Source organism: Wyeomyia smithii, chromosome 2 (assembly GCF_029784165.1).
Source record: "Wyeomyia smithii strain HCP4-BCI-WySm-NY-G18 chromosome 2, ASM2978416v1, whole genome shotgun sequence".
NCBI classification, from domain to species: domain Eukaryota; kingdom Metazoa; phylum Arthropoda; class Insecta; order Diptera; family Culicidae; genus Wyeomyia; species Wyeomyia smithii.
The window spans coordinates 279,540,998-279,559,703 of NC_073695.1; the positions used below are offsets into that span (position 1 = coordinate 279,540,998).

The 18,706-nt window shown below is 41.4% G+C and overlaps 1 protein-coding gene across 4 annotated transcripts in view; it reads right to left on the reverse strand.

Moving 5' to 3' along the window:
- LOC129721785 (calpain-11-like) overlaps positions 1-18,706 on the reverse strand; it is a 123,034-nt gene that overhangs the window by 45,812 nt on the left and 58,516 nt on the right. For 2 of the 4 annotated variants that reach the window (XM_055674728.1, XM_055674727.1), the window contains exon 3: positions 11,043-11,150. The exons of 1 other annotated variant lie outside the window; for it this stretch is intronic. In XM_055674728.1, the coding sequence (XP_055530703.1) occupies positions 11,043-11,127 (85 nt within the window). In that variant the 5' untranslated portion in view covers positions 11,128-11,150. Of the gene's footprint in view, positions 1-7,906; positions 8,039-11,042; positions 11,151-18,706 lie in introns of those variants that run through there. One more of the 4 variants, XM_055674731.1, reaches the window with a different exon arrangement.

The window sequence follows — 18,706 nt, forward strand, 5'->3', positions numbered from 1 at the left end:
GGTGGAAGCATTTGTTACACGCAAGCACATACTGAAAAAGAAGTGCGCGGTGATTCATTTCTCCGCTTCTTCCACATACTAAGGAGAACGACGAGCATGTTTGCAGTGGCAAACTGTCCGAAAGCAAACACTACGCGGCAGATTCGGAAAAAATCACTAACATGTCTGAACATGTTCAACAGTGCTGTGCAGTAACGCGGTTCGCCGGTTCGTCTGTCTGTTGTGGAACGCTGCGATCGCTGCGGTCGGATCAGTTTCCAGTGAGAGCCCTCTTGCTGCAGTAATCGGTTATACAATGAAGACTAAATTTTTATACGTGACTACTGAGAGGCGTGTCTTTGAAGACGTAAAACAACAACAACATACTTTAGCGTCGGCTGTGCTGGGTAAGAAAGTTTTGTTTCAGCAGATTGGTCGAATCATGCGTTCAACAAGGCTCTATATTTTGCAATAGCACAATAGTTACAATCACAAAATCACAATTTTCCGCATTTTGGTGGGCGCATGGCTAATTTTTCGAGCGATCATTGTAAGAATGAAGGAAATCCGTTGGATCTTGATAAAGTTTTAGGCATTTAATAGTGGACAATTTTCATGGCGCTCTCGATGTTTTTCGGTTTTTCAATTTGTACCCCTATATATGATGCCGTAAGACGTAATTCTACAACAAAAACAATTTGTTGCATTCAACATTCATTCAATTATCTCATAAATGCGCTTACGGCATTCGCAATAACATAATATTACCGCGTGATTTATGTTTTATATGAATATTGTACCTATTTTTAAATTACACCATTCTCTTAGCTTCATTGCGTGGCGTAATGACTTTCTTCTCCTTATATAATAAGGGTGTACGAAAAATTAATACCTCTTTCCGTGTTGGCAAGCAGTGAAACCGGACTGATGGATGAATCTCATCCACACTACAATATAACATGTTGTTGACTACCATACTTTAGATAGGAAACGATTGAGGATGGAAATGTTGCTGTATATTGGACTGAACCGTTTATTATAGGGACGTTGAAGTTTTGAATGAAGAGTAGTGATTTTTCTCAAACGAATTCCGCATTCACATCAAAACCCGCCACTCTTTGTATATTCCACTCTTTATATGTCTGATTTATATATCTGATCAAATCAGATTTGAATCAATTATAGAATCATTCACTAAAATCTTCTAAATTTATATAAATAGTTTTGGAAATGGTTTATCAATAGTCATTTTAATTATCGCATATATGTACGCGTCATGGTTAGACCGAATACAATTTGAAAAAAACAACGCTCATTTTAAAATTACGTCATTCTCTTAGTTTCGTTGTGTGACGTTATAACGCTTTATTCCGTGTTTACAATCAGCAGACGCGTCCCGATGGAGCATAACACTATCAAATAGATGACGCTGTTCCGTTTGTATCCGCGGCTGTGGTTTGGAGTACAACCGAGACAACACGAATGTTGGCTAGTAGAAAGTTTATGAATAACAATTTTCGTAGTCCTACGTTAGGCCTGCGTTTGCCCACAAAAGCTGCAAATTCTGTTGTGCACATTTTACTATTATATTTTCTTTTAGGTAGTTTGTTTTCAAAAATTAAAACCGCTTAAATCAGATGTTTTCTATAGATATAAAAGTTAAAGGGTATGTGCTTGAGTGCACAAACGTAGGCTTGACGTGGGATGTGGGTATGTAACACACACCAAACGTACAAATACCATACACAACAATCCATGAACACTTCCCAAAAAACACATACACCTGTCATAAACCATAGCATACAAACTAACAGGAAAAATAATTAACTTGTTGCCTATAAAAGTATTCTGTCATAAATAAATTTACCTCGGATGAATGCATTTTTGCACACACATGTTATACACACACACGTTATTCACAAACACGCTATATACACACACACACTACTCACAAGCACACGCTCCTCAGATACACCCACGCTACAAACACAGACACACACACACACTCACACGCTACACACACACACATCCACCCTACACACACATCCACGCTACACACACACATACACACGCTAACGCTAGTCACACACACACACATACACACGCTAACGCTATTCACACACACACACATACACACGCTAACGCTACTCACACACACACACACACACACACACATACACACGCTAACGCTATTCACACACACACATACACATGCTTACGCTACTAACACACACACACACATACACACGCTAACGCTACCCACACACACACATACACACGCACACGTCCTCAGACACACACACGCTTGATATACGACACATTTTACCTACACAAATTACTATCGGAAGCATCCAAACGGCTTCCAAGTCTTCCAATGGTCCCTTCCAACGGCTTCTAATGGTCCCCAGTGCCGATCACGTCCAGTTTCGGGCTGTATTCCAACAACGATATCTGTATTAGATTACCACTGGTGGGGTCCAACTCAGATCGAAAGGATGCCGAACTGTTCGCTTTGACGGTCGACCAGGGAATCTCTGCTGCTGAATAGTCTTTTATTTTTGAAATTGTTTTTTTTTTTTTTTTTATTCTCGCTTATTTTCCGTCGGTCTAGTTCCGCCACTGTTGTGGCCAATCACCGACGCCCAGGGAGGCGACTCCACACCCAGGACCCTAACTCACGACCCGTTTATTAACGGACCGGCGCCAACGGCTTTACTTCCTCATGCGATGGAAGGCGTGATCCCAGAGATTTTTCGCCTCAGAAAATCTCCCGGTGTCGGCTAGGATTGAATCTAGACCAGTTGGGTTGGTTGTGAGTGGATCACGCCACCTCACAACCATCGACACCTATGTCGGCGGTGGGATTCGAACCCAGGCGTCGAGCGTGGTTGGCGGAGACGTTACCAACCACACTAGGCCCCCGCTCAATATTTTGAAATTGTTTACAGAGGTATAATTTATGACAGGATAATTGGTCAGCCCTAAAGGCTCGTCATCTTTGTTCGTAGTAGTGCATTTAGATTGGTTTTTTAAATTATCTTGAAGATTAATTTTACATCTTTGCCTTAATGGCACGGTAAGTTTATGAATTTAAATAAAATTGAATAACCTACCTAACTAAAACTATCTCAAAAACTAAATTGACAAAGATCGAATTGCCTCGTGAATTGACCTCTGGCAAGCATCCCTGAATCTAGACAGAATTGCCTGTTTGCGCACCAAAAGTGTATCTAGACCGGCTAGTTGGTGGATCTCAGAATTACGCGTTCTTCGAGGACTGTTAAGGATCATCCTTAGAATCTTATTTTGGATAACCTGTAATTTATCATGGTGATACTTGGCACAACTCTCCCAGGTTGGCAAACCGTATTCTGATACTGGCAGGATAATCATTTTATGGACAGCAAGCTTGTTCTTCAGGGGCAGTTTGGATTTTCTGTGTATCAGTGGGTATAGAGATTTAATTAGGATGTTGCTTTTGATTGATGTTATTTCCACATGTGATCTGAATATAAGCTTGCTGTCCAGAACAAGACCGAGGTATCCCACCTCTCTCGACCATTCGATGGGTGAATTATTAATTTTAAGCCTGACGTCGTCAGGCGGAACAAGTCGACGTGAGTTTGAGTGGGGAAATAAGATGGCCTGTGTTTTAGCCGCATTGATGCAAATCTTCGAGTTGTTGAAGAAGCCGGATAGAACATCCAGGCCTGCTTGAAGTTTTCTAGTCAGCGAACGGATCACTCGCCCTTTGTACATGATGGCAGTGTCGTCCGCGAACATGGACAGTACACCACCATCCGGAAGGGGACGAACGTCTGACGTAAAGATGTTAAAGAGGATAGGACCCAAGAGGCTACCCTGGGGGACCCCAGCATCAACATTAAATGTATCAGACTGGGAGTTGTTCAAGCAGACCCTAAATGATCTACCCGACAGATAATTTTTGATGATTTTCACAAGGAAGATCGGGAAGTTGCACCGATGCATCTTATAAACAAGACCATCGTGCCAGACGTTGTCAAACGCTTTCTCAACGTCCAACAACGCCATGGCAGTTGTTTTGGAAACAGACTTGTTCCGCCTGATAATGTTCGTTACCCGGGTGAGCTGGTGCACAGTGGAGTGCCCCTTCCTAAACCCGAATTGCTCTCTAAGGAAGATGTTTTTCTGATCAGCAAACTCTAGTATACGTCTCAGAATCAGTTTTTCGAACAATTTCGAAATAGATGAAAGGAGGCTAATGGGCCGGTAGCTTTTAGCGTCAGTGGGATCCTTCCCAGGTTTATGGATGGGGATAACTTTGGCGACCTTCCAACGGGACGGGAAGTAGCCAAGTTCCAAGCACTTATTGAAGATCTTTGCGAGGTGATGAAAGAAGTCAACGCTCAAATTTTTCAATTCGAGATTGACCACCCCATCGACACCCGCGGCCTTCATATTTTTACATGATTTGATGGCTGCCATTACCTCGTCTGCAGAAATTATAGATTCCTCTGGGACAACTAGAGGGGTCACAGCGATTCTGGACATTGTAGCTGCCACATCAGGCTCAAAGGGGCTCACCAGGGAACGACCAAGATTGTGAGAATTTACGAAATGCTGGCCAAGTGCATTAGCTTTTTCAGCTGGTGTTATTAGCTGAACTTGGCCAGCTTATTGATCAGAATGGGAGAGAGAAGGGACAGGTCTCGGCTTGTTTTTCAGAAGTTTAGTTAATTTCCAGAAGGGGTTTGCACAATCTGGGAGAGAGCGAATATGACTTTCAAAGCTTTTGTTTCTGAGATCCACCAACCGGGCCTTAATGATTTTATTAAGACGATTGCAGTAAGACTTTAAGTGAGGCAGGCCAGTACGTTGATAATGGCGCCTAGTTGTGTTACGAAGTCTTATATAAGATTTAGTTAGGCTGTCTAGATTCAGAGTGTTACTCACCAGGTCAGAAGCAGGGATGTGTTGGTCACGGGCTAAGGATAGAGCCTCGTCGATGATCTGCAAGCACTGATCGATGTCGTCCGTCGATTCAAGTTCTATGTTGTAGCGGATGTTGGCGTCGATGAACTGCTGGAACCGTGGCCAGTCAGCACAATGGTAGTTGCGACGACGAGCACGAAATCGATTGGCGGAGTAGCATACTTCGGCCACCACTGGAAGGTGGTCGGAGCTCAGTTCCTGGTAGACGATCGGATTCGAAAGGTTTGCCATGTTGGTGATGAAAAAATCGATGGTCGAGTGGACACCAGAGCGACTCAACCGGGTGGGGGAGTCTGGGTTCAGGATGATGTACGAAGATGCTTGTAGGTCATTGTGGACGACTTTGCCATTTGGGTTGCTTCGAGTGTTGCCCCAGGCTTGATGTTTGGCATTGAGGTCACCAGCCAAGATGAAGTTTTGCCGATGTCTGGTAAGCTTGACGAGATCTTGTTTCAGATTAGAGGATGAATCGTTCCTTGAGCTGACTTGCGACGGACAGTAGGCGGCTATGATAATAATAGGGCCGACAGGGGTAGAAACCTCGACCCCAACCGCTTCGATGACTTTTAAGTTGAAACTGGGCAGCAGCTTACAGCAGATGTTCTTCCTCAACGCGATGGCTACGCCTCCACCCGCTGAGTGGGTACGATCGAGCCGAACAACTCGAAAGTCGGGGAGGTAGATGTTGACGCCAGGTTTTAGATGTGTCTCGGTGATGATAGCTACGTCGATAGTCCGCTCGTTGAGGAAATCAGCGAATTCGATGGCATTGCTCTTTAACGAGCAAGCGTTCCAGTTAGCGATGTTGATGCATTCACGGGCCATATTTGGTGAGGATGGAAACTGCTGCCTGCAGCTGTTCAGCTCTGGTTTTACAGGTGCGAAGGGCTACGAATGCTTCGGCCAGGAGATGCACGAACTCTTCTGTAGTGAGAAGGGAATCTGCATTGTTTTCTTCGGCGTCTGTGCGGGTAAACTTCATTACAGTGGCAGGAGTTGTAAGCCCTGGGAGCCCCGGGGGAGGCGAGGAACGGCTCGATGCTGCGACATCGGCAAACGTGGTTGTAAGCCGATTATTCAGTGGGAGAGGTGGAAGCACTGGGATTACACGTCGCGATGTGATGACTGGAAATTTTGCTCTTTATTCACTGGCACTGGGACTTTTCTCCGACCGGGTTGGTTGTTGATTGAGGCTCTTTTGCGGATCTCAATGAATTCCGCCCGCTTTGGGCAGGTACGACTGGTGGCCTTATGATCAGCTCCACAATTTGCGCAGACAGGATCGGCAGTTTCCATCAATTGGCAGGTGTCGGGTGCGTGCGTTTGTCCGCATTTGATGCAGCGGTAGGCCATATGGCAGTTTTTAGTCCCATGTCCAAACAACAGGCAATTGGAACATTGGGTCACATCTCGATGAACTGGTTTGTAGCGCTCCCAGGCCACAATGATGTGGAAAAGGGCACGAATGGACTGCAAATCCGCCAAACATGTTGAATTTTTCTCCAGGTTGATAAGGTACAATTGGTCGCGGTACTTCCGAGTCTTGTTGTGGCGTGACAGCTTATGGATCTGTATTGGCTTGAGTCCATTTGCCTTCAGTTCCTCTAACAGAGTGTCAATTTCCATGTCTGGAAGACCACGGAGAACAACCTTGAGCGGTTTTTCTGCTTCAATGTCATGGGAGAAATATTCCACCTTACGCTGCTGCAGTATTACTTGCACCGCCTTGTAGTGATTCAATGCCGGAACCATCAGTTTGTAGCCGTCAGTGCACATACGGATAGTGCATTTCAGTCCTTTCTCGATGTAAAAGACAATTGCTTCACGAAGACCTTCTGGAAATCCTTTCACATAGAAGGGTGGAATTTTCTCTTTTTTCACTATTTCGGGGTCCGTGGAGTTTTCCAAGACAGCAAATCTGTTGTTGGCCAGAAGCTTCTTAGCCGCCGAATCGGGGGCATTTCCAGGTCGAGGCCGTTTACCCGTACTAGAACCGGTTTTCGATTTACCCATGTCAGGGTTCACCGTAGCGTCGGTTTCCAACGCGAAAATAAAAACTTACGAACGAACGTACAAAGTGAACGGAGCGAAAATAAACAACTGTACTGCTCAACACGCTAGCAGAGAATGATGATTGATGACTGATGAGCTTTTCTCAACACGGAATGTTCTTTTATAGCGTCACTCAGTGTGGGGAACTTGGGAGATTGGGGAAAGAACCAATCACGTGGAAGCATCTCTGCTTTCTTTCATCATCGCTTATGTTGGGTAATGAATGCGATGCCAATTGGCTGGCATTGATAGCCAATGACTGAACGCGTAAAATCATTTCGTCTATGTTTTTGAAGTCTGCGTTAGGGAAATATACCAATCGTATAAAAAATGTATGTGAATATTCGACCTTCAAACTTTTCCGCAATTTTCAGGGAGTAATAAGAAAATGGTAACTAAAACTATCATGTTATACGAATCTTGTATATTTTAGCTTTCCAACGGTATTCTAACTATTGAAATCGGAACAGTTGTTTGAGCGCTATTAGCATCTAATCTTCCATTCCGCCAACCAAAAACGTTACATGTTCAATCCAGTTTTCACAGAATGTACCTTAGTATTGTGAAGAAAGACGTAGTCCCCCAAAATCTACTGATATTTTTAAAAAAATTGAAAGTTGCAAGAATGTTAAATATGTTAAATATGTGCTTTCATAGAAAATTAAAAGATTCCACGGAGCAAGTATGAACAATTTCCCATAGTTTGAGCTGAATCTTATAGATTATTACGTGTTTAGACATATTGCGGAAAAAGATTTCAAAAGGTGTCAAATCTTCATGCTAGCTAATTGTATTCTAGACCAACTGGATTATATTTACAATGTTTGTGCGAAATCAGATCAAAACTTGTGAGAATTGCAAGTAAGCAATTATTGATTAAATCTGAAACTTTTGCACGTACCTGCCACAAAAGTAGCTCTATCCACCACAAACTGATTTTCCGCAGACTGACGGATTTTTGTGTTGTTCTAATTATCACTCTGTACTGGTTGCACTGCCGCTCATAGCAAGTCCGTCCCATTTGCGTTTTCGTGCTGATGAGAAAACAGCAATTAAAAATCGTAACGCTTTGGGCCAAATATTGCACTCTTGTGCTGTTTTAAACAAGACTATCAACAGAAATTGTTACTGCAATGTCAACTAAATACTTCAGCGTTATAAACCGTTCATACACACCAAAAGTTGATAAAATTATGTTGCAAACCATAAGCTGGGACCCATATGCGATTACTTTTACGATACCTAGCCAGAATGATAGCAAACCCATAGCCACCTACGACTGGTGATGAAAAACAAACTACTGCAAGCCGACTCCGGTGATAGCTTGCATTTGAAACAAATCAGCCGCTGGCCGATCACCTTCTCGCGTGCTTCCACAGAATCATTAAAACGATTTTGTAGTGAGACATGTATTACAATGTGTGTTGTATAACTTGCCCGCTTGATTCTTCATCTAATACTATGATTAAATTCTAAATCAGTTCAGGTGAGGAACCTGCTCTAAAATTTTTCGAAAGCGGTCCTTGTGTGACGGCGGCGGACAGCTTTCATGCATTAGGCAGGGAAACCAATATAACAAAGACCCTTCTATTACGCATTGAGATTTTTACTACGTTGTGAAAAAATCTAAGAAGCGTGCTGAAGTATTCGGTATGACTGTTAACACGTTCTTCAAAAAAAAAACCACCGTTTCTCAATTGTTACCCACGGCCAAACATGGATAAAATACGAGGGTAGTATTAAATTTATATTGATTGGTTGCTCTAATTATCAGTACAGTGACACACCTAACGGCGATGGCAGAAATGATTTGTTAACAAAAAAATAGATGAAAGAAACAACTGGTGGAATTTTTTCCTTGATGAAAACAGCGAGATCCACACGATCATAAAAAGGCGCACGATCATGAAAAGGCGACTGAAGGCAATTTTCGAGTTTTAAATGATGAGAAGAAGTATTTTTAGAATAGTCTACCAGTAAAAAGTAAAAACTTAGCTTATTTTTGACTGTAGAACTGATGATTTGTTCTATGGGTCCGACTTGCGATCATTTTTGCTATGGGACAAACCGATTTGCTATTTTTTTCATAGTTCCTCAGAACAAAGTATTCAAAATCATGTGTTCTACCGAAAGTCGATGTAAAAAGGTGATGATCCCACCAATAAAGTCAAAATTGATAAAAATGCAACTGGGACGGACTTGCCATGAGGGGCAGTGCAGCTCGCACACTGCCAAAGCTGTCAAAACACCGATTCGTCTCAGAAGTAGAGAGCCGGGCTTGGAACACAGTTTAACCTAAAAAATGCCCTCATAAATACGATCGTTACACATTTAAAGATAATTTTATGAAAGCCATTTCAAAAAACCGACTCACATTAGAGCGCCATTCGTTTTGTTGTCATTTCATGCTATTTCCAATTATCCATTTATGTTCATGAAATGGCACTTTGTTCTCATTGTGTGGAAAACGAATGCAACGATGATCATTGGATCAAATCAAAGCAACTAAACGCACTGCGGTCGTGAAAAATGTTGACATTCTGTTCTAAACAAAGAATTGGAGTGTGTTTTGAGGTCAAACTTATTTATAAAAGCTCAAATGTTTTTTTCGGACGATTAGATTATTTATGCTAATACATGTAGTGAAGGACTAAAGCTGTTTTATAAAACAGAAAAAAACCTTCTAAATTCTAATTACAATAAAAACATTGCTTTTGTTCGTTTGAGCTAACAAAATTATATGTCAAATGATACTTTTGCTTATATTCTCATTTACACGAAAACTGAATATGTTTCGAAATAACTATATCATTTGATTGGAATATCATATAGAGAAAGTTCACAGAATTTGAGAAATAGTACTATTGCCTGCCATTCAAAGTGGCCCCAAGTTCAACCATCTCTTTCTATTTTCTGCTCCAATCAGCTGTATGTATTTTACCATCTCTACTCTGCTCCTGAACTTTCGTTGCAAAGAAGTGAGATATTCGACCTTTGGCTTCAAGCCACATAAACCAGCTGATAAATGTCCAATTTTCTAAATTAACTCACTCTTAAAACGTTAGGCTCGAGCAGGAACTCGCCTCAATCACCTCGTCGCTCGTCAGGATACGAACCAGCTTCTGTCTGCGATTTTCAACACAACAGCCTCGCCAGCACTACTCGTGTCACAGAAGCGACGTGAAGAAAAGCGAAAAAATTTATTAGAAAAATTAGCCGAAACGCCTTCCTCGTCTGCCTTAGCGTTGCCTTGTTAGCTCCCCTCCACTAAACGGCAGGTAAAGCTCTCTCGTCGTCTAATGAACTAAAGAAATTGATACAATTTTATTACTCACGATCTCTCGCGGTTGAACTTCATCAGAGACCTCACGCCGCAGTCCACTTAGTTCTCCTTTCGGCTACACAGGCCCAGCTGAGTGCAACTCACAACAAATGCCGCTTGGGTTCATGCGTCGAGCTGTGGTTTCTCTGCGGTCTAATATGAATCATGATTCATTCATATTTATTGCCTCGGCGTTTGCCGCTAGGGTTATTTCTCGCTTCCCGCCTACAGATTGCTGGCACTATGAAAAGCGACATTTTCCCATGGTGTCTCTCTGCTCGGGTTTTGACTGACCGTTGCTTAGCTTGCCAAACGAAAGCTAATTGAGAGTTACCATTAAACGTTCGATTCGTTGCTGCTCTTTGCTGATTGATGGATTGGCTGCATGCTTTCGGTCCGTTCGACTTCGCTTGTGGACTAAATATTTCTTAAATGAGACTAGGCCACCGATGTATTTTTAAGCGAGAGTTGATGGAAATATTTCGCTGTTATTATCAAGTTGCAATATGCTCTAAATATACCAGAGAAATTTCACAGCAACGTGCTACATATTCTTTACTGATTATTTACTTATTGATGAGTTCACCAGAATTGCAATATGTACTACTAAACATAAATGAGATTACACAAAAGGGTGATTTCGTAATTAGTACACACAAACACGCAAACACATAACACGAATTAGACAGAGAGTTTTATCATTTGAAATGCATACATTTGCTGATGGTTTCCTCTGGTAGATCGATCGTCCCGAAGGAGGATGTTCCATCACGAATCAATCCTTCTTCTGACAGTGTCATTCTTTCGTATAGTCAGCAACGGCCTGCAAAAATTAAATCAAGCAATGAACAAGGACAGTTAAACGAAACGTTCCATATATTCGAAATTAAAATAACCTCACCAAACTAACCATTCTCATTACGAATCCACACCCTCGCAACCCCTTATTTATTGCTATGCAATAAACAATCAATACCGAACCCATCACCGTTCCTGTTGGGAAATCATCCAACACTTTATGGCATAAGTTCACCGTCAATTGCATAACCCCGCAAAAGCACGTTTCAAGCGCACTGGAGCCGCCCATTGGCCCCGGCAATCGACGAAGGCATTAGGACCCAGTCACCGACCAACCCAGAAATGGAATTTGCCTCGGTTGCAGTGGTAGCTGGAGTCTTGTGCATGCAAATCACATTCATTTTTGTTATTTTCTTTCGTTTTACCGCCCAGCGACGTGACTAATGGGAGAACGGTGGAATAAGTGTTATTTTTTCCATTTTTTTTCTAGGTGCTCAGTTCAGCTTGAATGTAATTTGATTAGACCGACTTCGCACCGCTGTCGAGATTCAATTTCACAAACCAGAACCTTTGCAGGGGTATCTGTTGAACTCAAATAGATCGCCTATATCTGTGAACCAGATTATCTAGCTCAAAGTTGGTTAATGATGATTTCCCGAACTTGCAAAATGAACCCTTTTAGCCGTTTTAGATAAGCAGTAGATAAATTTAAAACTAAAACTATAGCTCAATTTGATATTCGAATGGGTATGAAAATTTAGAATTTATTCAACTTGTGTAAGGTTCCAGTAAAAAAAACTGTAACAGGTATCCACAGTAAGGCTCCAATGGCAATACACAATCATACCTTGTTGAAGTTAACAAGTTTTACTTGAAAATAAACCTTGAAATAGCTACTTATATCGTTAAAACCGCATCCGTCTATTCAAACAATAAACAAACAATAAAAAATAACGTAAATAACGACAGAAGGTTGCAAAGTATGAACGCAGTAGCGTCAATGTAATATGAGAAATAAATGTAGTTTACGATTCCAAAAGACGTATTTTAATTTTTTTACGATTTATGCTAATATTAAGTATATCGTTTACAAGAAACACAAAATCCACCTTGCTTCTAAAAAAGTTCAACATCCTACCCAATTCACACTATTCGATTACACACCCCTTTTTTAGCATGAGAGAGAGAGAGAGAAAGATTTAACAACATTAAAACTGCTCGTTAAACAGCAATTAACGAGCAGCTTCGATGTCCGAAGCCTACACTCAAATTAAATGGACGGTACATGTTTGAGCACACTTTAAAAACTTAATTTATTTCGCCCGGCACTGCTTGATTATCGCGCTCTATGTGCTCTAAAGCTCATTCATAAACTGCTCACCGCTTGAGACTGTGCGCCGGCAACACTTCGTTGACTACCGGTACCGTTTTGCACAGGAATTAACCTTTCACCAGACCGAGCAGTCCAAAAAGGAATGCAAACTCCCCGTTTAATGTACATACTCTCGGTGCATACGCTGTTCAAAGAAGATAGCAATACTGAAAATTATTTATTGAAATTTCAGTCCACAGCGCTGTTCGGACGACTGGAAGAAATTGAATGCTCTGATTTATAGTGTAAGATCTCGAAACCAGTGTTGCTTTCTGGTGTAGAACAATAATCTGCTGGCTGCAGTAGATCACGGCAGCATTATTCGATTCTGCACACCTGTTTGCCTTTGCCGCCCGTTACCTACGACAACAGCCGCGTTGCTAAATGTTCTAGTTGCTAAGGCTCGGGCCGGGCATCGTCGGGCGCAGTCGGAACCAGATGCTTCACGGTCGGCGGATGAATGGCGGTAAAAGTCAACTCGTTCCCAGGCCAAGTGCCATATGAACTTAGCGGAATGCAGTTTTTTATCCGCCACTCGGTGGTACGGTTATTGAAAAGTTGTTTACTGATATCCGTACACGGAGCTGCTGGTTGGCCAAACAATAGTGTTGTATAATGCCTGTATCGTGTTCCTACGGTTATCGACTGATGGCCAATTAGAAATGGTTGCCGAGAGCTGATATACATTTGAGAACGAATATAAGCAACAACTAGAGTAAATCAAATTGTGGCACTTCTCAGTTGTCTTCCGTCTTTCAGTTTTTTTTTTGACCACACAATAAAGAAATACTTTCTTATCTTCAATTTCATCTAGTGGAACGTTAACGACCAGTTTCACTTTCAAAATCTCCGCACTCCTACGAAAAGCACGGCCACTTCGTTATTCAAAAGCCGAGCCCCCTCAATCATCCGCAATAATTATCCTATCCTATCAGTACACCCAAAAAACAGTCTCATAGACAAATCCTGTTTATCAACATTTCTGAAGATTCCCCGGTCTTCTTTTCGTGGGTGCACTTCAGATGCCACATAGTGGCAATAACATCTATCTTGAGACATGTGAAAAGAAACATCACAATATAAGTTGCTCTCCAGTCAAGTTGCACTACACCGAAAGCTGCAGCTACCAAAACAACGAAACCAAAAGTGAATAAACAAATTTCAATAACACCCTCGGTGAACGTAATTTAATTAACGCGTTCAAACTATCCCAAATGCGGATGATTCCTCATTAGTGTTTCGAATTAGGCTTGTCTTGATCGAAATCAAGCATCTTCACGGAGAAAATTACTTAAGCAAATAATAGAAAGCTATTAACTGCAATTGTCTCTTTTCATTATTTGACATAAAACCACAGCGAAAGTGTTCAGCTGAAACTGTCTGACCGGCACCGCGAAATTCTTCCCACAAAAGTTCATTCTCATAATTCCACTTTTCATAAAAACCAATAAAACAGCAACTTTCACTCGGCCCGCTGCTGGTTTGTGCGATTTGTATTAAAATTTGGTACCCAACTTAGTATGGCTGTGGCTCCAGGTTAGTCGCTTAGGATTGGAAAACCAACAAATATTCCTCAACTGGCAATGCGATGCCGATTTCAGAGATTAGGTCACGCATTGATCACCGAGCCGAACCGTAAGCTAGCGAGCGACATTTCGGTTCCCAGCCCCACAACTCGAGCCGCTTCGAGCGTTACGGGTTTTCGAAAACTGAACTTGTCCTCTTGACGCTCACCTGGACGGCAGAAAACGGAGAGAAAGAAAAATTACCACCTACATTCCTCGAGCCGACTCCAGACCGATTGTGTGGATATCTAAATATTCGGTGCCCGTTTAGCGAGTTGCCCACATTGTTTAGATAGCCCTGCATAAAGGGCTAACGTCGCGTTCGTCGGTGCGTCGCTCCCGTTTCGTGCGCATACGGTAGAAGATTATTTAGCCGTGAAATGGAACCAAAATGATTGCACGCTGTTTGAGGCACGCACAGCAAATTGGTTAAGACCAGTTTAAAATTCTTGATAGTCATGGAATAAATAGGGTTCGGGGTTTACTTTTTTCTATCTGCTATTAAGGGTGTTCTTCAAACGGAACCATACGCGCTTAAAGCTACAGCACGCGAACTGAAAAGATAAGTCTAAAGCATTAAAATGTCGAGTTGAAGTGTTCTACTTTCAGTGTAGTTGTACAGGAAAAATAACTCGTCGATGAAATCAACAACTTTATTATGTTTGTTTTCGATTTTAGTTGGCAGTTTGACTTCACAACAAAGTTCAACATCGATGTTAACCTCTAAATGTCTAGCTAAAACCGGTGGAGAAGTCGCAGCTGGCGGGTTTTGTTTAGCACTGTTGTTTAAGTCAAAGAAGATGAATAATTTACAGAATTTAGCTTCGACGACAAGGAAAATAATGCGGTTAAGGATTTCCCGCTGAAAGTGCCGTGGACTGCGATTTCAAGTATTTGTTGGTGGGTTCGTCGCTAAGAGATTCTAATAAGTCTCTTCCTTTTGCCGAGCAACCACAAAGAATTCCAAAAGCGTTGCCTTCCTCGTTGCGAAGGAAAAATCAAATAAGTAGGTAGATCGACTCTACAGCGGCTCGCCGAGAATTTTTGGCAACTATGCCACTTTCCTTAATTAGGGTATTTGTTTCTATTTACACCTATTTTTTTTTTTTTTCAATATTGAGACATTCCATGCCGAACAATCTATCGTCCAATATCGACTATTTATGATTTAAATGAAACTTCAGACTATTACAAAACAGAGTGTTTTTACTGGTGGAAAAAATGTAAGTATCAATAGTTTTTTTTAAAGAGCGTAGGTATGTATTCTAGCATTCAATCAGGTTTTTACGCGTTTATTACCAAAATTACCATTTCTTTGACTCAAAAATGGTAACGGGTGACAACTAAAAATTTGGATGTTTTTTCTTATGCTGTCAAAAAAAATTCGATGCTCTAGAACAAAAATTGATTCATTGCACTCGAAGATACGTTCATTTTTAACAAAAATATATTGATGAATATTTAAAAAAGGTCCAGAATCGGCTGTTCGACTAAGCTTTGTCAGGATGCCTGAACGAGAGCGTTGTACAGTATTCACATCGACTTTTTGGATGCATCGCTTGATTCTACTAATCAACTGTTTGCTGTTCCAGTTGTTTTTGTACACTAAGGAACTCAAAACCTTGGAAAAATTATCGATTGGGCGAGACTGAAGTAGATTCGTTGGGTTACGTATGGAGTACAAAGTACAAAGTAACCACGAGAAATCACAATCTAGGCATCGACCATCGCGGATTTGGCTCAAATTGTAGAAATTATTCATCTGGCTTCACTAACCAAGGAATGATTAAACCAAACAATCCAGAAAAAAATATATTTTTCTACCGAAAGTGTTGCCAGATAGATTACACTGGTCAACACAGGTGCACTCCAAAAGCTCAAATCGAAAAAAATAAGAGAATATAGCTTTTCAACCATTCCTGTGAATTTTGATGTCCCTAGACACTAACTTTGGTTCAGAGACATGAATGAGTTTTCTCGTAAACATAAGTCGACGAACCCGGCGAGCAAATACTATGCGAACTCTCACGTAAGTTGACGCGTTTTGGTTATGACTAGGAGCACCAAAACTCATAGAAATGGTTAAATAGCTTTACTCATTTCTTTTTTCCCGGTTCGAGCTCTTGGAATGCACTTTTTTTCATTTTGTCAACCAGTGTTATTTTTGTATTTCAAAACTAAATTTGCATATCGCGGTAAATACAATCATTTTTATTTTAACTCTAATAATATCATCGTAATCTCTGGAAAGTTTCACGGAGGAAACAACATTCATCTTGAACTCAAACTCGAGTTATACCCTTTTTACAAAACCAGTTTTGAATTTTTCAATTTTAAATCAAACAATCATATTCATTGGAAAATGTCTGTTTACTTTCTAACCAAAAAAAAAACCCAATAAATGATTTTTATGACTTTCCTGCCTGTCAAGAAATCCATATATATTTTTCGTTTTTGCAGCAGTATTGCCATTTTTTTTTTCTTCAAATGATTTCCCAGCATTACGATAGTTAATTGTAATTTCAGCTGAGCAGTCCTGAATAAGTAGAACGATCTGGTTTTCTACTGTCCTACGTTTCGTCACTGATCAGTGACATCTTCAGGGGAAACTGTGGGTGTTTATTAACGAATAGTGGCTGTGGTTGATGTGTCTGTGACTTACATAATTCTTGTTCGTTCCTTGTCTGGACGCTTTAAGTTTTAAAATTGTACCACAGACTTTTATGAACACACATATTGTAGAATTTACCCCGAATCGCCCCAATTAATGTTGACGATAAGCTTTAAAAAGCATCATTTTTAATGGTTTAAAAATACTTAACGGGTTATTTTGGCAAAATACTTCGCAAACACCTCCCAGCTGGTCCCGAGGTACGATACTGGCCTAACAAGCTAACGGTTGCGGTAAAAAAATGGACAAAAATTGCCGATTTTTCATGGGTTTACCCTAATCGCACTGACAAAACTACTCATGCTTCATCAATCATAGTAACCCATGAGTTTGCAAAAAAAGATTGACTGCTCTATCAGTCAAATTCTTACTGTGATGGCGGAAAAAGTGAAGCTACTCCGTTCAGAAGTGTGCGCGTTCAAAGAACGGTACCCCGCCGCGTCAAAAACGGACATCATTTGGCACTTTGTGGACGGCGGGAATGCCCGTTCCGGCATCTACAACATCTTGACACTATTGGACAACGATCAGAGCATCGAAAGAAAGCCCGGTTCCGGACGGCCGACGACCCTGAGCGGCAAGAAGCTTCAAAGGATGCTGAAGAGGAAGACCGAGGGAAAAGTGGCTACACCGCCGCGTGCATTTGGCCTAGAGGTTGGTACATGCGGTAAAACAGTGAAAAAGTATCTGGAGAACATGGACATACATGTCAGGAAGCGGCAGTACTGTCCACTGGTCTCGGAGCTGCAGGCAATGACGCAGCGACAGCGGTTGAATAAGATGGTCAAGTCGATTTTCCCGGCGAATCGCGACGTGGCAGTGGTGATGGACGTCGAGACCTATCTCACCCTGGATGGCAACGACTGGCAGGGTACTTCGTATTTTTCTACCCCCAGTCAGGGTACTTCGTATTCTTCTCTTAATGTCGAGGCCACTCTTTTTTCGCGCTAGACTGGGCGTGAACGGAGAAATTTATAGTACGAAATACCTGCCGGAAGTTGCGTAGTTGATCAAGAAATACATTAAGGACGAAGACGCGGTGTTCAGGCCGGATCTGGCGTCGGCCCACTGCTCGAAGCAATCGTTGTAGAAGATGGAATGGCTGGATATTGATGTGGTACCGAAGTCGGCGAATCATCCCAACGTCCCCCAGCTGCGTCCTATCGAGAATTCCTGAGCAAAAAAATGGACAATTTTGTCGCAAAACGAAGGAGGAATTAATAAAAAAAAAAACGAACAAAGAGTTTGAAAACATACCTACACGCTCGCAAGGGCGTAGAATTTTTTTTGCAAATAAGATAATATAATTTCCATTAATGGGAAATTTATCCAACTCAATTATCTGTCATAGTTTTTTTTTCATTTCCATCTGAAAATGTGCCTTTTTTTACCGCAAACGTTAGTCGTCGTAGGTTCGAGTCTCTGCTCGGGAGAGACTGTTAGAGTCAGTAGGATCGTAGCGCTAGCCCCGCAATTGTCCTGTACACTTAACAGTTGGCTGCGAAGTCTGTGTATAATAAACAAAAGGTCGAGTTCCGAATCGGTATGTAGCACCAAGACTTTGCTTTTTACTTCGCAGACTAATCAAAACTATTGGGAAATATTATATCGGAATATATATATATATAGTTTGCTTGTCTTTCAGTCACGCGCACGACAAACGAAAGTTACTCAAATTGCCTTTTCCCAAGCAAACTCTGAAGCTGAGGTACACTAAAGTTTGTTATTTTTTTGTGGGTAGCAACGCTTTTGCTTTTAGTCCAGTCGTAGGAAATCAAAGCTAACTGCGTCTTAACTAATAGACTATGAAAAAGTCAAGAAAATAATGGGGATTATAAACCTTTTTGCTCGAGAAAACAAGCAGTTTGTTTTTTTTTAAGTGTGTAGCAATTTTTATATACATTGAAATTGTAATTTTTCAATAGTACAGTTATTCGATAGCAAAAAGTTGACCGAAGACGTTAATAACGAAC